At 45.0% G+C, this 22,365-nt stretch overlaps 1 protein-coding gene across 1 annotated transcript in view; it reads left to right on the top strand.

The window, feature by feature from the left end:
- The window catches only part of LOC149456150 (NACHT, LRR and PYD domains-containing protein 3-like), a 34,529-nt gene that overhangs the window by 11,231 nt on the left and 933 nt on the right, over positions 1 to 22,365 (top strand). Inside the window, exons 4-5 of the mRNA XM_089685369.1 lie at positions 2,821 to 2,943; positions 14,485 to 14,655. Of these exons, the coding sequence (XP_089541495.1) occupies positions 2,821 to 2,943; positions 14,485 to 14,655 (294 nt within the window). The remainder of the gene's footprint in view (positions 1 to 2,820; positions 2,944 to 14,484; positions 14,656 to 22,365) is intronic.

The following is a 22,365-nucleotide window of genomic DNA, read 5'->3' as shown; positions in this document are numbered from 1 at the left end:
TTGCATGTCCTGTATAGGAGATCGATCTCTGTACGTTGTATGTTCTGTATAGGAGATTGATCTCTGTACATTGTGTGTCCTGTATAGGAGATCGATCTCCGTGCATTGTATGTTCTGTATAGGAGATCAATCTCTGTACATTGTATGTCCTGTATAGGAGATCGATCTCTGTACATTGTATGTCCTGTATAGGAGATCGATCTCTGTACATTGTATGTCCTGTATAGGAGATCGATCTCTGTACATTGTATGTCCTGTATAGCAGATCGATCTCTGTACATTGTATGTTCTGTATAGGAGATCGATCTCTGTACATTGTACTTCCTGTATAAGAGATCGAGCTCTGTACATTGTATGTTCTGTATAGGAGATCGATCTCTGTACATTGTATGTTCCGTATAGGAGATCGAGCTCTGTACATTGTATGTTCTGTATAGGAGATCGATCTCTGTACAATGTATGTTCTGTATAGTAGATTGACCTCTGTACATTGTACGTCCTGTATAAGAGATCGATCTCTGTACATTGTATGTTCTGTATAGGAGATCGATCTCTGTACATTGTATGTTCCGTATATTAGATCGATCTCTGTACATTGTATGTTCTGTATAGGAGATTGATCTCTGTACATTGTATGTTCCGTATAGGAGATCGATCTCTGTACATTGTATGTTCTGTATAGGAGATCGATCTCTGTACATTGTATGTTCTGTAGAGGAGATCGATCTCTGTACGTTGTATGTTCTGTATAGGAGATCGATCTCTGTACATTGTACGTCCTGTATAGGAGATCGATCTCTGTACATTGTACGTCCTGTATAGGAGATCGATCTCTGTACATTGTACGTCCTGTATAGGAGATCGATCTCTGTAAATTGTATGTCCTGTATAGGAGATCTATCTCTGTACAATGTATGTTCTGTATAGATCGATTTCTGTACATTGTACGTTCTAAATAGGAGATCGATCTCTGTACATTGTATTTTCTATATAGGAGAATGATCTCTGTAAATTGTATGTTCTGTATAGGAGATCGCTCTCTGTACATTGTATGTCCTGTGTAGGAGATCGATCTCTGCACATTGTATGTTCTGTGTAGGAGATCGATCTCTGTACAATGTATGTTCTGTATAGGAGATCGATCTCTGTACAATGTATGTTCTGTATAGGAGATCGATCTCTGCACATTGTATGTTCTGTATAGGAGATCGATCTCTGTACATTGTATGTCCTGTATAGGAGATCGATCTCTGTACATTGTATGTCCTGTATAGGAGATCGAGCTCTGTACATTGTATGTTCTGTATAGGAGATCGATCTCTGTACATTGTATGTCCTGTATAGGAGATCGATCTCTGTACATTGTATGTCCTGTATAGGAGATCGATCTCTGTACATTGTATGTTCTGTATAGGAGATCGATCTCTGTACGTTGTATGTCCTGTATAGGAGATCGATCTCTGTACATTGTATGTTCTGTATAGGAGATCGATCTCTGTACGTTGTATGTCCTGTATAGGAGATCGATCTCTGTACATTGTATGTTCTGTATAGGAGATCGATCTCTGTAGTAGACGATTCAGTACACTTAATATTTATGTCTTCTGACCATCAGCTCCATCTAGTGGCCATAATGCAGTATTTTCCGGATTCACTCTCTTCTTATGACTGGAGATAAGATCTTCTCTAACTCTTCAGGTTGAATGTAATTTGGACGATTTTCTCTTCTGATCGAATGTTAGGGAATGTCACATTCACCCTATAAAAGGCAACATTTCACACAGATTCCACACATCACAGAGATGATTTGTGACTTTTGTGTGAATATTGAGCCATTCACAGGGCACTTCTATAAATCGCCCCGACAATGATTTCTAGGGCACACACACCATCCAATCTCCAATCTCTCCATTAAATCCAGTATAAAGGACGAGGCTGTGTGGAGATAATAAATCACAAATCTGTCCAAAGATCGATCTCTTGTGAAATGGTGAGAAACTCGGCCGGAAGGTTCCCTCTTCATTCCCCCTTTTCCTATCTTCCATCATACAGCACAGACCCCCCCAACATGAAAGGATGATAGCGGGGGTCTTGTTATTATCAGGACACATATAGAGGGTTCCCCTAAACCTGTATGGGGGGAGATGAGTGGGGGAGGGGAATGATGACTGCAATCCCTCCCATCTCACTTCATAGCCCCCAGTATTGGGATATTATGTCCCATCAATAGATTCTATGACCTCCCCAGTGTGTCTGCACCTCCTAGAGGTTGTCCAGTGTTCAGCAGTGGTGCCGACTGACCTATCGCCCTCCTCCTGCCGGGTCAGGTGTGAGCTGCCAGTCCTTCATTGGTGGACAGGAATGGGTGTGTCCAGCCAATGGAGAGAAAGCTTAGTGTTCAGAGATCTGGGGGAGGGAAATGATTCCAGGGGTGTGACATCATCACCCCAACATTGGAGGGACCAATTGTCTGCAGAAGTGGGCGGAGATGGGAATGTCTGGACTGCATTGTATATGTTAACCAAAGTGGTGTTCCAGGATTTCCCAGAATGTGTTGATGAATGGAACCTCTTGTGTAGGTAGTCCGGAGATCCTGTATATACAGTACATATATATATATATCAGGGGCATCGAACGTTATGTCTAGAGTGTGACTTCAAAGACCGGTCATAGCCACCAATGACATCAGGACCAGCATGAGAGTGTAGAGCCGGAGGGAAGGCAGCCATGTGGGAGGGAAATGTTGGGTGTTACATTGTTGTCGTGTTGTCAGAGGTCATACATTCCTGGTGGTAATTATTGTCTCATTGTTGGGTTTAGGTTTTGGGGTTGTAATATTCCCAGTAAAGATTGTCCGGGAGAGGACAGAGCAGAAGAAGATGAATCGGGTCCTGCTGATCTTTCCTTTCTGATGAAGCCAGAGAGTAACATTCAGACATTACGGTAAGTGAGATCTGTGATCCTGCAGTGATCGGGAAATGTGACGTCTTGTGATTGTTCCCGTCTCTCGGTGTTTCCTGATATCTCTGGGTGTCCTCCATCCTCACCGATGTAGAATCTTCCATCACCTTCCTCTTCTCATGTCTTCTCCTCTCTGAGGGAATCTTTCTCTCTGTGATCTCATCCATGGGATTTGGGCTTCTCCTTGAAGTAGACCTGTGAGCAGGCTTTGTACATATGGAATGAACATCCCTATCCATAACAAGCAGGAAATGGGATCCAATACAAACCCTTAGGGCTCGTTCTCACGTGTGATTCTGAAGGAGGAAGCAATGCTCACTAACACTCCTGTGACGGAAGCGTAGGCAGGACAGAACACGCAAAGAACATGGGGAACACACAAAGCTTTATTGAACCATGAAAGATACTCAACCAGGACAGTTCAAGGCACTCTGCGACATGCGGCTTGTAGGGATACCCACGGTAAGCGGGCTCACAGGGACTCAACGGAACTTGGGCTGTGGAGTCTGGCCTCAACATCGTGCTTGGGACAACATCAGGCTCACGGGGACTCAACGGGTAGCGATGGCTCAAGCACTTAGGGGCATCACAGGTAGCTATACTCCGGGCTCACTCTCTTTATCGCCGCATCGTCGCTCTCACCATTGCCGTGTCGTCGCTCTCACCATAGCCGTGGTGTCGCTCTCACCATTGCCGTGTCGTCGCTCTCACCATTGCCGTGTCGTCGCTCTCACCATTGCCGTGTCGTCGCTCTCACCATTGCCGTGTCGTCGCTCTCACCATTGCCGTGTCGTGCTCTCACCGTTGCCGTGTCGTCGCTCTCACTATGGCCGCGTCGTCGCTCTCACTATGGCCGCGTCGTCGCTCTCACTATGGCCGCGTCGTCGCTCTCACTATGGCCGCGTCGTCGCTCTCACTATCGCCGCGTCGACGCTCTCACCATTGCCGTGTCGTTGCTCTCACCATTGCCGCGTCGTCCCTCGGCTCTCCTTGTGTATCTGACAGGCGTGATGACGTCTCCACCTTACACGTTACGTCCTAGGCGGGGCTTCATCATGTCTATTTGTGATGAAACACATGTTGTTTGTTTGAAATGTGTAAATATTACCACTTTAGGTTTAGAGAGTCTCACTTCTAGCGCTGCACAGCTATCTTTACATCTTTCCTGTAAGGAAGGTGTCACTGCACATCACCAATCATAACTAGCCGACCACAAGGTAGGTTTTTTTGCATGTGTCTAGGTTGCTAAAGTTTGGGTGGTCTCACTCATCATGCAGCAATATCAATCACTTTGAAGATATCTTGTCTATATTGTTTTTATAACATTGTAATATTCCTGTATATTTGTGTTAAACACACATTGATAGTTTAACCGCTCCACCTCCGGAAGCTTTTACCCCCTTCCTGACCAGGCCATATTTTGCTATTCATCACTGTGCTACTTTACCTGGTAATTCCACGGTCATGTAATGCTGTACCCAAATGAAATTTATATCATTTTTTGAGACAAATAGATCATTCTTTTGGTGGTATTTCATCTCCACTGGGTTTTTTATTTTTTTGTGATATAGATTTAAAAATTCTGATAATTAAAAAATATATATAATTTCTAATTTATGTTATTAAAAAAATCCAATAAACTAAAATTTGTCATACATTTTGGCCAGAATATACTCTGCTACATGACTTTGATACAATAACTCCCAGTAAGTGTATATTAATTGGTTTGTGTGAAGTTATAGCGTCTACAGACTGTGGTATACATACTGGAATTTACACAGCTTTTACTTACTGACTGCCCATCACATTTATTGAGGTGCTAAAATGCCGGGCAGTACAAACACCCCCAAATGACCCCTTTTCAGAAAGTAGACACCCCAAGATATTTGCTGAGAGGCATGTTGAGTCCTTGGAAGATATCATTTTTTCCACAGGTTTTTGGAAAATTACATTTTTTCTCCTTTTTACACAAAGTTGTCACTTAACTGATATATTAAGAACATTATATTACTAGATAAGAATTGTGCTGTGCTGCCCCTAGTGACCAAAAAATAAACTAATAATAAACACCCCCCTGAGCATCAAACCCAATGTGTAAATGAATGAATCTGTGAAACAAATCAGTCAATAGTAAATAAGAAAACTGTCTGAGCTACTAAACCCAAATGATACGTGAAACATAACAAACACCCGGCCGAGCTATAATAAACACTTGGCCAAGCTATAATAAACACCCGGCCGAGCTATAATAAACGAGGAAGTGTTGGCCATGAAGTGGAGGGACAAGAGAAATGTTTACATCCTGTCCACCATCCACAATGACACCTCGGTGGAAATTCATGGAAAGATGTGGTCCCATCCAATAATCTGAATGCATCCACGATTATAATGGGTTCATGGGGGGGGATTTAAATGATCAGATTCTACAGCCCTATTTTTCAGCAAGAAAGTCCCTCTTCTGGTATAACAAAGTTGCAGTTTATTTTTCCCATTCGGCCATTTGCAATGCGTTTGTCATCTACCAAAAGTCAATGGAAAGACCCACCACCTTCCTCAGATATATATAGAAGAAATGATCACTGCCCTGATCTACCAGCAAGGATCCCCCCAGACAACATTCGCTCTGATTGTGTGAGCAGACTTCACCAGCAACATTTACCAGAAAACATTCCAGCCGCAGAATCAGGAAGAAGATGCCAAACAAAAGTTGGGTATGCAACAGAAGAGGATTTAGTAGACACCAGTGTTCATTGTCCCCAATGTCCCTCCCATCCGGGCCTATACATCGGAGATTGCTTCCGACATTATCACACGTCACTAAAATATTAGTTCCCCTTATTTTTACCATCCTGCCATTGCCCAGTTCCTAAAATCCATGCTGATCATTTGTCTGCAGCCTTGATGGACCATGCCTCTGCCTTCCACGTTGACTGACCCTGGCCTGTTTACTGACTATGCCTCTGCCTGCCATCTGGATTGTTTGTAAACCACGTTTCTGCCTTCCACCTGCACTGACCTTGGCCTGTTAATCGGCCATGTTTTTTGCCTGCCACTTGAACTGATCTTTTGCCCTGCTACTGTAGTAGTGGGTACAAGATAACACCGGGGTCTCACATATGTGAGGGGCTTCAGAGTAGGGAGAACCAGTTTTTGGTTGTCACCGGTGATAGGACTGATGTCTGTCTGTAGCCAACCTGTCCTCGCTCCTCTTTAGCACCGGATCCGGGGAGATAAAGCCATTGACACAGAAGTGTTGTAAGCCGTATTTCTGAAGTGTAATCCGATGTGTTCGGGGTAATATACAGAAACAAAATAGACGTCTCTTAGTCAGGATAACCAACAAAGCATTACACTCTTATCAGTATAGTTACGTGAAAACAAACTACAGAAGCTGAGGGGCCTCATATAAGATATTTCCGTTTACACAGAAATGAAAGCAAATTCCTGAGAAACAAAACTTAAGCTGTTCCATATCTAACATGGAGGCATTATATAGAATGGATGCCAGTTTAAATATACATCTCCTTATAACCGGGCTTTGTAATTCCCATCAGGGTCTGTTAGTCCTGAGGCTTCGAAGTGATTGGTTGTGATAAAGCCTCTACCTCTGGGGCCAGGTCTTACCTGACTGAGGCCTTAAGAATGATGTTCCTTCCTGCTGCCTGGACCAATACTGTGCTGCCTGTATGGACCCAGGACTTTTTATAGACCATGTTCCTGCCTGCTACCTGAACCAGTAACTTGGCTGTGCTGACCATATCTCTGCCTGCTGCCTGTAATGGCCCAGGACTTTTTTTGGACTATGTTCCTGCCTGCTGCCTGGACACCAAGTCACAAACTATCTTGCCACTGCTCCCCATGTAGTCTGGGCATCCTGGGGTCTCTATGTGACAATCTTTTCCCTCGTAATTCTGCAAATGACATGTATAGCCTGTTGCCATCTCACAGGTCTTCTACATATTGACTAGAGATGAGCGAATCGAACTAGGCGAACCAGAATTCGAGTCGAATTTCAGGAAATATTCGATTCGTGTCGAAACCGAAATTTTGCCTACTTCGGGTGCGCGAATCGAACATTTCCCGGTCAGCCGGCAAAAGTGTCCCTGCAGTGAGCTCCGCTATTTCTGACAGAAGGAACACATGTTTAGCGGTTGAAACATTGTATCTATTAGTTTACATTTAGGATACAGATGTTTCAACCACTGTACATGTGAAGAAGTTGTGAGAGAACTGTCAGAAATAGAGGAACTCTGCACATACACTTTTTGCCGGCTTGGAATTATTCTTCTTTTCATCCTACTTCTTCTTCTTCTTCATCCTCATCCTCAGAAGAAGAGGATGAGGATAAGGATGAAGAAGAAGAAGAAGAAGAAGAAGAAGAAGGATGAAAAGAAGAATAATTCCAAGCCGGCAAAAAGTGTATGTGCAGAGTTCCTCTATTCTGCAGATACACTTAGAGGAGCTCTGCAGATACACTTAGAGGAGCTCTGCACATACACTTTTTGCCGGCTTGGAATTAATCTTATTTTCATCCTACTTCTTCTTCTTCTTCTTCTTCTTCATCCTCATCCTCATCCTCAGAAGAAGAAGAGGATGAGGATGAGGATGAAGAAGAAGAAGTAGGATGAAAATAAGAATAATTCCAAACTGGAAAAAAGTGTATGTGCAGAGCTCCTCTAAGTGTATCTGCAGAGCTCCTCTAAGTGTATCTGCAGAATAGAGGAACTCTGCACATACACTTCTTGCCGGAAACCGCTGTATGGAGTGAATGTCCCAGAACTGTCAGAAATAGACTATTTATGACAGTTCTGGGACATTCACTCCATACAGCTGTTTTAACCGCTGTATGGAGGGAATGTCATGGAACTGTCAGAAATAGACTATTAATGACAGTTCTGGGACTGTCCTTCAATGCAGCGGTTGAAACATTGTATGTATTTGTTTCCATAAATGGATCCATTTATGGAAACAAATACATACAATGTTTCAACCGCTGCATTGAAGGACAGTCCCAGAACTGTCATTAATAGTCTATTTCTGACAGTTCCATGACATTCCCTCCATACAGCGGTTAAAACAGCTGTATGGAGTGAATGTCCCAGAACTGTCATAAATAGTCTATTTCTGACAGATCTGGGACATTCACTCCATACAGCTGTTTTAACCGCTGTATGGAGGGAATGTCATGGAACTGTCAGAAATAGACTATTAATGACAGTTCAGGGACTGTCCTTCCATACAGCGGTTGAAACATTGTATGTATTTGTTTCCATAAATGGATCCATTTATGGAAACAAATACATACAATGTTTCAACCGCTGTATGGAAGGACAGTCCCTGAACTGTCATTAATAGTCTATTTCTGACAGTTCTATGACATTCCCTCCATACAGCGGTTAAAACAGCTGTATGCAGTGAATGTCCCAGAACTGTCATAAATAGTCTATTTCTGATAGATCTGGGACATTCACTCCATACAGCTGTTTTAACCGCTGTATGGAGGGAATGTCATGGAACTGTCAGAAATAGACTATTAATGACAGTTCAGGGACTGTCCTTCCATACAGCGGTTGAAACATTGTATGTATTTGTTTCCATAAATGGATCAATTTATGGAAACAAATACATACAATGTTTCAACCGCTGTATGGAAGGACAGTCCCTGAACTGTCATTAATAGTCTATTTCTGACAGTTCTATGACATTCCCTCCATACAGCGGTTGAAACCGCTGTATGGAGTGAATGTCCCAGAACTGTCAGAAATAGACAGAAACTGTCACAGAACTGTCCTTCTTCTCATCCTTCTCCTTCTTCTCATCCTTCTTCTCATCCTTCTCCTTCTTCTCATCCTTCTCCTTCTTCTCATCCTTCTCCTTCTGCTCATCCTTCTTCTCATCCTTCTCCTTCTTCTCATCCTTCTCCTTCTTCTCATCCTTCTCCTTCTCCTTCTTCTCATCCTTCTTCTTCTGCTTCTCCTTCTCCTTCTTCTCATCCTTCTCCTTCTTCTCATCCTTCTCCTTCTTCTCATCCTTCTCCTTCTCCTTCTTCTCATCCTTCTCCTTCTCCTTCTCATCCTTCTCCTTCTTCTCATCCTTCTCCTTCTTCTCATCCTTTTTCTTCTCATCCTTCTCCTTCTCCTTCTTCTCATCCTTCTTCTTCTCATCCTTCTCCTTCTTCTCATCCTTCTCCTTCTTCTCATCCTTCTCCTTCTTCTCATCATTCTCCTTCTTCTCATCCTTCTCCTTCTTCTCATCATTCTCCTTCTTCTCATCCTTCTCCTTCTTCTCATCCTTCTTCTTCTCATCCTTCTCCTTCTCCTTCTTCTCATTCTTCTTCTTCTCATCCTTCTCCTTCTCCTTCTTCTCATCCTTCTCCTTCTTCTCATCATTCTTCTTCTTCTCATCCTTCTCCTTCTTCTCATCCTTCTTCTTCTCATCCTTCTCCTTCTCATCCTTCTCCTTCTCCTTCTTCTCATCCTTCTTCTTCTCATCCTTCTCCTTCTTCTCATCCTTCTCCTTCTCCTTCTTCTCATCCTTCTCCTTCTCCTTCTTCTCATCCTTCTCCTTCTCCTTCTTCTCATCCTTCTCCTTCTCCTTCTTCTCATCCTTCTCCTTCTCCTTCTTCTCATCCTTCTCCTTCTTCTCATCCTTCTCCTTCTTCTCATCCTTCTCCTTCTCCTTCTTCTCTTCCTTCTCCTTCTTATCATCCTTCTCCTTCTTCTCATCATTCTCCTTCTTCTCATCCTTCTCCTTCTTCTCATCCTTCTTCTTCTCATCCTTCTCCTTCTTCTCATCCTTCTTCTTCTCATCCTTCTCCTTCTCATCCTTCTTCTTCTCATCCTTCTCCTTCTGCTTCTCCTTCTTCTCATCCTTCTCCTTCTTCTCATCCTTCTCCTTCTTCTCATCCTTCTCCTTCTTCTCATCCTTCTCCTTCTTCTCCTTCTTCTCATCCTTCTTCTTCTCATCCTTCTCCTTCTTCTCATCCTTCTCCTTCTTCTCATCCTTCTCCTTCTCCTTCTCCTTCCTCATCTCCAAGGGCATTTAAATTAAAGGTACAGTGTTCTGCACTAATTTTAAAGGCTCTCTGAAGCCTAGAAACCCTTTAAATAAGCCATCTTCGTAGCGGAGAAATTCGCATCGAATCGAATTTCACACTGGAATTCGCCGAATCAGCCGAATCGAATTTTTCATTTCTTCGCTCATCTCTAATATTGACCCCAGATCTGGCACGCTTGCTGGGGAGATACTGTTTGAATGCAAGGAGGCCAAAAAAATTAATGAGGGAATCATCCAGACAGAAGTTTTGTTGGGGAGTATAGACATCATAAGGTGATTTACGAGGGGATACGATCAATTTCTGTCTGTCTGTAGCCCAACCTGTCCTCGTTTATCTCCTACCACCAGATCTGGGGAAATAAAGCTCTCCACACAGAAGTGTAAAATAAGTATTTCTAAAAGATTAATACAAAGCAAGAGAAGATCTACAGAAACTCAACAGGCGTTTCTAAATCAGGATAACCAATGAAACATTCTACTCTTCTCAGTATAGTTACGTGAAGAACAGAAACTGCAAATGGCTGAGAGGTTCCATATAAAGTTCATCCGCTTACAGAGAAATGAGAGTCATTCCTGAGAAATGAGACTTACTGCCTACATGTAAGCTGTTACATATCTGAAATGGAGGCATTATACAACATGGAGGCCAGTTTAAAGACATATCTCCTTACATGAGGGGCCACATTTTGTGATCATATTCAGGATCACCCTGAGGACGGCAGACTGTATTGTTGTTGAAAAGCCTAAATCACATTATATTCTCATATCTATGCCTGGCCATGGAAGCAGCAAACACGGCCATATGATGAATCGGGTCTGTGGACCAACATGACTGCTATTTATTTATTTTAGTAATGTCCATCTTGAGGGTTAGGCCTAAATAAATGTAAGCTTGGAAACCGTAATAAGTTTTCATGCAAATCATCTGGCAAGGTTTGAATCTGAGTCGGCAGCGATGTACTGGTCAGCATATAAATTTCTTTGGTGCACAATTCATCCATACAGATCTTCTGGGAATAAAACACCAAAAATCAAGGGGAGAAGTTACAGTTGCTGTTTCTACCTGAATTCCAGGTTGGGCAGTGAATGGGGGAAGTACGGGGGCTGCAGAATTTGTGGGCTGTTAGTCAGGATTTGCAAGCACATCTGGAAGGACACTAGGGGCTCTACGGGCCTGTGTGCAAATTCTTGGTGTCTGCGGGACAATACTTGCACTTGTCACCGTACCAGCTTGTACTGCACTTATGGGACACGCCACGTCACCAAGTCATACTGCAGTGCTGGTATGTAAAAGACCAGGATGTACTAGGCCGCTGGTGCTCGCCAGTCCACCAAAAGGTAGAGTGGCACTAGTACCTGTTCTCTTCTGCATATGAGAGTGCAACTCTAACACCTCAGCAACCTCGGAACGGGTCGGGTATGCCTGACCTTAGCAGGGACCTCTACTCCATCATCTGAGCTGTCAGGGTGCTGCTGCTTTCTACAGGTTCATATTCTGAGGTGGATTCTGGCAGTGAGACTTCCCCTTCGCTCTCACCTGACATCCTCAGAATCCTGTATGCCTATTCACTAGAGTACCTTTCTTTGGACATTTTGGCCACTAAACTTATAGGTACCTAGTGTGACTCATGGGAAAAAGAGCACCTGGCTGTCAGGGACTGCTTGAACCACTACAAATAATATTTACCTGCTAGTGCTAGTAGAGATCAGGCCTGATCTTGCTAACGCTGCAGTTTTTTGTAATGTAAGTGACAGTGCGTCTGTGTGCTCCAGGTAAACAACAGGTTAAATGTGATAGTGATAGTGTGGAGGGCAATCTGATGCTATCTGGGAAGGACATGAGCTAACGCTATCTGTAGTCACCCGTGACACTAATACAGTGATTAGGAAAAATCTGTACACTGTAATAATGACTCCGGTGACAGAGCAGTAAAAGGGTTACCTGGGGGGGGGGGGGGAATAATGGGGATAAAATGTGCCTAACTATGTGTCTGAGTGTAAAGTGTGCTGCTGTGACTCAGATCTGCTCTCTTCTCTCTCTGGAACAGAAAAGGTCTCCAGCAGAGACGATTGGGTTAGTTCCTGTGTCTGTGTTCTGTAGACACCGGCACAGGATGAGATCTGATTGGCCAAACCTCATTGTCCTGGATCTGGTGACTGATCAATGCTGTACCTAATCACAGCACCGCCGGCCTGGGAACACGCAGGGAGCGCGGATCACGTGTATACATGTGATTTTGTGCCGGGTGGGCAGTAAAGCTACAGGAGGCGGTCACCAAGTGAATAACAACATAAAACATTTATATTTTAGGTATAAGGAGTCTCACTTCTAGCGCTGCACAGTTATCTTTCTATCTATTTGGTGTTAGGATTTTTGTGGATTAATTCTTTTATGTTCAGCTGCTTAATATATGTCATTTGAACTCTTTTTTGGCTGCTCAGTGCCATTATAATGTTGCCATTTCCTGCCTGGCACTGTCAGTATTGCTGGCTGCTCGATGATTTTGCCGGCACACAGAAGTGAATGGAGTTCCCACACGGCTGTTCTGTACAAGTAGAAGTGTCTGGAGCTGCTCTGTCCTCGTTCTCTATGATTTCCCAGTGTATTCTGGGATACTGGAGCCTCCGCTGTGTCTCACCCAATACCCGGGTAACACGTAATAAATGCTTTACTAACACACCATAAATGCCCTCGGGGCTGATAAAGAAGAACTTTGCCCTTTCCCCTCCCCCCCATTCCCCCTGCTTACCTGTTACTGTGTTCTGCCCAGTAACCATACTCACCTAGCCAGTGGATCCAGCATTGAGCTGCTGGGATCCTCCTCTCTGCAGCCGCTGCACGGGTTCAGCACCGCCATGTTGCCTCTAACAGCTCCCGGCTCTTCCAGGTGCTGCTAGGCCGCCCCTCCCCCTTACTGAATGGGACTGCACATCATATATCCCAGGAGGCACCGGGGCAGACCGCCATTCACCTAGACTTATTCCAGAAGTCAGGGAGGGGGGTGGCCGACCATATGTAACCAAACAAGCAAAATCTGATATCGATGCAGAGGGGGGATGGGGAGGAGGAAAGTGCCACGGGAGGGTGAAGCCCCAATGCTACTGCTCCTGTGTGAACAGCTCTGTGTGGTACCATTGTAATATTCATGGAAGGCAATGATGGGCAGTTATGAGGATTTAGAAATTCTGAATAAATGGCACATAAACACAGGGTATTGACACACATGTGAACGAGACCTTGCTGACCCCTGTAGCTACAGACACCATGGATCAATCCATCCTCATTTTTCACAGAATATCCAGTGAGGTCCCTCAGGTGGGTTTCAGTAATCTGCTCCCCCCTCACCTCTCACTCCTCTGAGTCTATCAGTTGTGAGTGGAAATTACAGCTTGAGCTACTGAGCTCTGGAAATAACATGGTTTGCACAGTGATCCAGGAAGGACAGGCGGGCAAACATGTGGAAATGTGATTTCAGCTCCACCTGCTGGCTTGAAATGTAAATACAAATTATTAATATACAATATTTCATATTTACAAAAGGCCGTCCCATCACCAATACAACTCATACTCCAGAAATATCATCTGTCATTGTCTCCCTTCTGCAGGATAGTAATTGTTCAATCCTGGAAAGTTACCCATCCCCCATCACTACAAGAAATGATGAACATCCCTAACTCCCATCCCCTTTATGAGTCCTTGTCTGCCATACAAAGTCCCCAGGCTTCCTCTGTCCTGGCTCTGGGCAGTGAGTGCCCATCCCCCCTCTCTGCTCCTGGTGGGGGTTCTGTTCAGGTATGAAGGTGGTATCCTATGGACATAACCCCTCCGGAGTCCCTCCACAACCACATATTATACTATGTAGAGCTGGGCAGTCGGCTTCATCTTCTAGTATTTTGTTCCTTTCTGTTTGGTTTCCTCATTACAAATGATTTCTCCATAAAATGAGTAGAGCTCTCCTCTGGTGAGGATCGTCCTCCTTATATTCTCCATCTGGAGGGTTTGGACGATTTTTGAATTCCAGGTTTTCTGGGTGATATCAACAAGAAAGTGGACTATGTGTGTCATGTGTGTCTGTGCTATGAATTCTATCTGCAGATGTGTGACTTCACCAAAGACTTCTGGATCATCTCCTGACCAAGTTCCCCCTGAGTCCCCCTATGTCAGGCCTTGTCTGCTCCTGTTCAGTATCTGCTCATCATTTCTCTGTGTGATCTCAGTAATGATATGGGAGACATTCTACTCCAGAGACAAGCTTCCTACAGAGTGAATGGACTGCTGGAGAGATTTACACCCCTCCCCCTTCCATGGATCATCAGAAGGGGATTTACTGACTTTTCTCACCTTGATGATGGGACCCCATTATCTTCTTCCTTCTTTCTTTTCTATGAGTTTTATGATGACCATACCCTAAGAGTTGTTGGTTCTTTCCCTAATATACTCTCATGTGTCTGTATTTGTCTCTGCAGGTTGGAGAGATGTCGTCTGACTTCCTCCTGCTGTGATGATCTCCGCTCCATTCTTATCACTAACCCATCCCTCACCACCCTGGATTTATCAGATAATTTTCTCCAAGACTCTGGAATGAGACATCTGTGTGAGGGACTCCGACATCCTGGCTGTACTCTGCAGTACCTGAGGTGAGAATTCTACTATAAATGATCTCATACTTTGCAGGACTCTGATATATATCTTCCATGTGAGGGACTCCGAGATTCAGGAGATGAAGGGGGAATTCTACTATAAATGATCTCATATTCTGCAGGACTCTGATATATATCTTCTATGTGAGGGACTCCAAGATCCAGGAGATGAGGTGAGAATTCTACTATAAATGATCTAATATTCTGCAGGACTCTGATATAAATCTTCTATGTGAGGGACTCCGAGATCCAGGAGATGAGGGGGGAATTCTACTATAAATGATCTCATATTCTGCAGGACTCTGATATATATCTTCTATGTGAGGGACTCCGAGATCCAGGAGATGAGGGGAGAATTCTACTATAAATGATCTCATATTCTGCTGGATTTTGGGATAAAACCTTTTGTGGGGGATCCAGACACGTTCCCTAGAACATCAGATGTGTACTGACTAGTAGGGATGAGTGACTCTGCTCGGGTTCAATACCCTGCAGGGTCGTGATAAGTCCAATTGAAGGGGGAAGAGTGAGCACCCCCAAACCATACTAGGCCACATGCCTTCAACCAGGGGATGCTTTTTGGCAAGGGGGCTTCCCTCCAAAGGCCATTGTCTTCATGTTGATGGAGACAAGGGCCTCTTCCCCACAACTCTTGCCCATTGGTTGTGGGGATCTGCAGGTGGGGGGCCTATAGAAATCTTGACGTCCTTTAACAAAGGGGCTCCCAGGTCCCGCCCTCCATGTGATTGAGTATGGGGTTCAGAGTAATAATACTGTAATATTAATTTTTGATATCTAAATTTTAATTCAGTCTCCAGTAAGTTCTGATATATGTCTGGCCAGGATATGTGTTCCCTCTACTTGGATGTGAATGGGAGAAGGTTTTGAGCTGAGTAGTAACAGATGGGAATTATTTGTGTCTGGAGTCGGGTAATTACAGAAGGCAAAGTCTAGCTTACTGAAGTTTACATTTTCTTAAAGCAGACCTATGTGATGTATACTTTGTTATGATTTCATCTAATGAGTCTGAGAGTTTACATTGTAATCCAGAAGTCACAGTTGTTCAGACAGCTGTATTCTACTATGTAACATATGACTCCAGTTTTACTGCCTACCGAGTTACTTGTCAATCATGTTAATTAGTCTAGTTGAAGCTACCAAGAACACATTACAGGAGCTTAAGTTACAGTGGGAGGTGAAAAGGGGAGGAGTTAATGAGCCCCCAAATTTGAAACAAAAGTCTGTGTGAGGGCGTGGCTTCTGGAGCCATTTTAGCACATGCTTACACATAGGACACTCCCACTTCCACAAAGGACACTCCCACTTCCACAAAGGACACTCACCTGCACACAAAGGACACTCACCTGCACACAAAGGACTCTCACCTGCACACAAAGGACTCTCACCTGCACACAAAGGACACTCACCTGCACACAAAGGACTCTCACCTGCACACAAAGGACTCTCACCTGCACACAAAGGACACTCACCTGCACACAAAGGACCCTTACCTGCACACAAAGGACACTCACCTGCACACAAAGGACCCTCACACTTCCACAAAGGACACTCACACTTCCACAAAGGACACTCACCTGCACACAAAGGACACTCACACTTCCACAAAGGACACTCGCCTGCACACAAAGGACACTCACCTGCACACAAAGGACACTCACCTGTACAACTTATATTCATTATTTTTATTTTAAGCTACATTTCTTTTTGTATTTGAAATTGTTACTTTTGTAGTGACTTTGTATCTTTTGTGTGTGATCAAATAAAGTCACACTGTTTTTTTCTTAACTGGCTCTGAAAAGGATTTATTCCTACAATCACCTACAGACACAGGAATACTAATAGAGGTTTTTTTCACAATTAAATAAAAATATCAATTTGGTCCCACATGATTAAAAAGACTACTGCCTGTAGCAATCATGCACACCGCGATGGACACGGTCATCCATCTTGTTAAGAATCTTCCATGTTATAACATCTCTCTCCCAAAACAGGCTTCCTCCTCCAATTTCCCCCACTCCCTCAGGAATGTGGTCGGTGTGTGTGTGCAGAGATCACAGGCAACAGACTCATTGGGGGGGCATCATGGCTATAGACCTCACTAGCTAGGTGCCCCCCCCTGTCTACGAAACTCTTGCTGGAGGAGGGCTTTTAGAGCCATAAACCAAGTCCTTCACTGAGTTCAAAGACATTCACGATCAGTCATACACCAGACACCACATTCAACATCCATTTTCCCCTATGATTACATATCTTGGATTATGAAAGACTTACACAAACATGGAGCACATATTCGGACGGCTCACTTTGAGCCCAGCCTCCTGGTATATTACACCCCCAATCTGACATACACAGGAGAGCAGAAAATGATATCTCCTTAACCATTCAAGCAGTTATCTCAGAAACAATTGAGTCCTGTCCATGATACTTTTTTTATTTGCACTAACATACAATTTTGAGGACAATCTTTCGGGGAATGTCCCCTTCTTCAAGGTCCGAGTAGTACTATACAAATCACAAAGTTTTAGCAGAATGTTAGAAGAGATGAGAAAAAAAAAGGCTAAAGATAAGATACAGCAAAAGGGAGGGGGGGGGGCACTCACACAGAGGAAGTTAAGTTAGAGCTGATAGTCATAAAACTGTTGGATAATGATTGAGGAATCCCAGGTCCAAATTCAGGCCGTTATCTCTTGTGTCAAATAGAATTATCATTCTTAGTTCAAAAGTTTTTCTTTCCTGAATTAAATTTCCTTTAAGAACTAAAACATTGAGGTCTCCCATTGTGTGGTCTGGTTGGGTGAAGTGGTGTCCCAAAGGTGTGCAGAAGTCATCTTCTTTATGTTCCTTGATGGTATGTCTGTGCAGATTCATCCTTGTTTGTAACTTCTGTCCTGTTTCACCAACATAAGATCCTTTGTCACATTTTCTGCACTGGATAAGGTACACAACATTACTGGAGGTGCAGCTGTATGATCCGGAGATACTGAAGATCCCTTTTGAGTGTCTGACACTTTTTGAGGGATTGATTTGATTGCACAGTTTGCAGCATTTTCTATTGCAGGGTTTGCTTCCATTATTTGTGACCTCATAATCAGAAGGAAGTTTCCTACTGATTAGTTTATTTCTGAGGTTGGGGGGTTGTCTGAAAGCCAGTATTGGGGGGTTGTCTGAAATATTTCTTTCAGAGTTCCATCCTCTGTTATGATGGGTTGTAAATCTTTGATTATTTTTCTTCTTCCTTCTAGTGCTGGGCTGTATGTGGTTACTAGAGGTACACGGTTGTTTTTTCTTTTTCTCTTTGTACTGAAGTAGGTTTTCTCTTCGGGTTCTCAAGGCTGTGTTTATGCCGGTGTTGATAGTTTTGTCCTTGTAACCTTTCTTATGGAAGGAGTCTGCTAGTGTCCCGAGATGTGTATCTCTGTCTCTTGGGTCAGAACATATTTGGTGGTATCTGTCTTGGAGTGCCAGTGCCTCTCCCATCCCCCGCCATATCCCTCCACCCCTCCCTCTCCCCTTGCACATTCCGATGTCCATGTAGCTTCCATGAATGGTGGTGGGCCGTCCGTTGCCGAGGCAACCCGGCAGCATCCCACATGGTTTTTTAAATAGACTTGCACAGGAAGCAGCCCTCCTCTTTGTTCCTGTCCATGCTGCTGCAATCGTCTTGCTCCCAGAAAGACGCTGGGAGGCTCGGGTGAGGGGGACCGAGCCTCCCCAGCCATCCGCGCTGTGCACTCTGCAGACCCCCAAAAGGTCAGGACTGTAGCCCTCTTCAATACCCCAGGGTTGGGAGTCTGCACAGCTCTGCATGAGCCTTCTCCTCAAAGCTCAGACCCCACAGCTGAGACCCTGCCAGACCCTGCAAGCCTGTCTACTGAGCACCCTTGCACCCTGTCCGCTGCTGAGTACCCTGAAAGCTGCTGCTGAGGGACCCTGCACGTTGTCCGTGGCTGCGTGTCCCTGGAAGCTGTCTGCTGCTGAGTGCCCTGGGAGCTGCCGCTGAGGGACCCTGCACACTGTCTGTGGCTGCATGTCCCTGGAGGCTGTCTGCTGCTGAGTTCCCGGGGAGCTGCTGCTGAGGGACCCTGCACACTGTCCGTGGCTGCGTGTCCCTAGAAGCCGTCCACTGCTGAGTGCCCGGGGAGCTACCGCTGAGGGACCCTGCACACTGTGCGTGGCTGCGTGTCCCTAGAGGCTGTCTGCTGCTGAGTGCCCTGGGAGCTGCCGCTGAGGGACTCTGCACACTGTCTGTGGCTGCGTTCCCTGGAGGCTGTCTGCTGCTGAGTTGCCGGGGAGCTGCTGCTGAGGGACCCTGCACACTGTCCGTGGCTGCGTGTCCCTGGAAGCCGTCCACTGCTGAGTGCCCGGGGAGCTGCTGCTGATTGCTGGTTGTCCCTGGAACGCTGACCGCTGGTCGTCCCTGTCTGGAGCCGCCTGCCGCTGAGGGTCTGCAAGCTGCTTACAGTGAGTTTCCTGAACTGTCCACGCTGTGTGCACTGACCCCCCATGTTCTGAACTGTCCCCGCTGTGTGCACCGACCCCCCCCCCATGTTCTGAACTGTCCCCACTGTGTGCACCGACCCCCCCCCCCCCCGTGTTCTGAACTGTCCCCACTGTGTGCACCGACCCCCCCCCCCGTGTTCTGAACTGTCCATGCTGTATGCACCAACCACCCGTGTTCTGAACTGCACCCCACTGTGTGCACCGATCACCCGTGTTCTGAACTGTCCCCGCTGTGTGCACCGACCACCTGTGTTTTGAACTGTCCCTGCTCTGTGCACTGACCACCCGTGTCCTGAGCTGGCGCTGTTGTGCGCACAGACTACCCGTGTTCTGAACTGTCCCCGCTGTGTGCACCGACCCCCCCGTGTTCTGAACTGTCCCCACTGTGTGCACCGACCCCCCCCCCCCGTGTTCTGAACTGTCCATGCTGTATGCACCGACCACCCGTGTTCTGAACTGCCCCACTGTGTGCACCGACCACCCGTGTTCTGAACTGTCCCCGCTGTGTGCACCGACCACCTGTGTTTTGAACTGTCCCTGCTCTGTGCACTGACCACCTGTGTCCTGAGCTGGCGCTGTTGTGCGCACAGACTACCCGTGTCCTGAACTGTCCCCGTGACACTGATGTCCCTGGGAAGCTGGGTGGGAGCTGTGCTAGACCAGACTCCACAGCTGGAGTCCCGTTGAGTCCCCGTGAGACCACTTACTGTGGGTGTCCCTACGAGCCGCATGTCACGGAGTGCCGTGAACTGTTCTGATTGAGTGTCTTTCAGAGTTCAATAAAGCTTTGTGTGTTCCCCATCTTCTAGATTGTAAGCTCGAAAGAGCAGGGCCCTCAATCCCCTCATGTTTTGCATTGTATTGGTATTGTTCTGTCACATGTTCTGTCCCCCTCTGTAATGTACAGCGCTGAGCGAACTATTGGCGCTTTATAAATACTGTATAATAAAATAATAATCTTCTTCATGTGTTCTGTCCTGCCTACGCTTCTGTTACAGTATCTAATGGCCTGACTGTGTATGATGGCACGTTTCGTGTGTTGGGGGTGGAAGCTGGAACTGTGGAGGTAGTTGCATCTGTCGGTGGGTTTCCTGTATATTGAGGTGTGAAGCGTATCATCCCTGATGTATACTGTGGTGTCTAGGAAGGTGACGTGTGTGTTTGAGTATTCCATTTTTAGATTGATGGATGAAAAGTGTTGATCAATGAGTAAAATTGTTTTAGGTTTTCTTCACCTTCTGTCCATATGATGAAAATATCATCAATATAGTGATAGTATCTGTATGGTTTTTGTTCCATGCTGGTCAGGAATTGTTCCTCCAGGTCAGCCATAAATAAATTGGCATATTGGGGGCCATTTTACTTCCCATCGCAGTACCCATACATTGAAGATAGATGTCTTTATTGAAAGCACAGTAGTTGTGTGTAAGTATGAATTCAATGAGCTGTGTAACATCCTCAGCAGTGTATTTGTGGTTTGGTGAGGATGATAAGGATCTGTGACATGCAGCTCATCCATCCATGTGAGGGATATTACTATACAGGGATACTACATCCATAGTCACTAGAAGTGTATTAGATGGTAATTGCTGGATGTTGCTGATCTTGTTCAGAAAGTCAGTTGTGTCTTGCAGGAAACTAGCAGTATTCTTGACTAACAGTTTTAAAACATTTTCTACAAAGCCTGAGATTCGTTCGGTGAGTGTGTTCTGTTTTGGCGGTTTTCCTTACCCCACTTATTCACTTGGTTCTATACAGATTACAAATGCAATAAGTGATTATAACCTTTTGTCTATACCTGAATTTAGCCAATGGTGTTAATATTAAAGGATAACAACTGTGCACAAATAAAGATCTCATTTATTTACACAGAAAAAGAAAGTGGCTGTTAATCAATTACAACAAAATATAATGTAGCCAGTATAACGTAAAAAGTAGTAATATTACTATGATATACAGATTGTTACCAATACAAAGACTACAAGAAAGAGATAGTTACAAGAAAAAGACAGAGCAATGGTGATACATTACAGCCATCCTGATTTCTTTTCTTTTAAAGTCTGCAAACGTGCGAAAAACTAAAAACCCGTAAGTGAATCACAAAAAAGTGCAAGTGCAAAACACCACACGAAAAAGTGCACTTAAGTGTGTGCTTTGTCCTTCCCCCGAAGGGGATGGACCTCTACCCTGATCCCCCGGGGCACGGAGCTCCTGACAGGGACAAGGTTCCCAGTTGGTCCACCTAGCCAAAAGGCCTGGCGGACCACCGCTCCTTGTGGCCAGCCGAAGCCAGCCGCACAGTACTTGGTCAGGGGGCTCTCCCGAAGAGAAAACCCCCTAGGGACAGGGGAGGAAGGAACCAAAAGGCCACACATCCTCCCCCTAGACGTCAGGGTAGGCCCGAGGACCCACACCCTCCATCCTGTGAAGAAATAAAACACACACATTACAGCCATCCTGATGTTGTGAGGTCTCGCTCCAGAAGGCACATGGCACAAAAAGGGAATTCCTCTTTTGTATTTGCTCTTTTATACACTTTACAAAAGACCATCCCTAGATCCACCCACCCAAGTAAATTCACACCTCAAATGGGTGGGCTTCAGAGCAATGGCCAGTTCAGTTAAAAGAAAAACAGGAAATTCCAGTTGCCTCCCATCCCCCCAACTCAATTGAGTCTTAAGTGTAATCCCTCTCCCCCCCCCCCCCCCCAGCCACAACAATAACCTTCATGGAGGTGTGTTGAGGTGATACAACAGATGCAGCATAAACACAGGGTATTGAAACACATGTGACCGAGACTTTGCTGAACTCTACCTACAGGCACCATGGATCAATTCATCATCAATTTTCACAGAATATCCAGTGAGATCCCTCAGGTGGGTTCAGTAATCTGCTCCCTCCTCACCTCTCACTTCTCTGAGTCAATCAGTTGTGAGTGGAAATTACAGCTTGAGCTACTGAGCTCTGGAAATAACATGGTTTGTACAGTGATCCAGGAGGGACAAGCTGGCAAACATGTGGAAATGTGATTTCAGCTCCACCTGCTGGCTTGAAATGTAAATACAAATTATTTATATACAATATTCGTATTTAAAAATCTATGAATGTAATGTTTTGTCCTGACCATACTAAAGACAGAAAACTCTATACATTCCTCTGAAGGCAAAGACATCAGACAGTTCTCAC

The sequence above is a fragment of the Staurois parvus genome, unplaced genomic scaffold, assembly GCF_062004578.1.
Source record: "Staurois parvus isolate SC_StPar_1 unplaced genomic scaffold, SC_StPar_1.0 ptg000374l, whole genome shotgun sequence".
NCBI lineage: Eukaryota > Metazoa > Chordata > Amphibia > Anura > Ranidae > Staurois > Staurois parvus.
The sequence above is the reverse complement of the archived record's forward strand: the minus strand, read 5'-3'. Positions and strand labels throughout refer to the sequence as shown.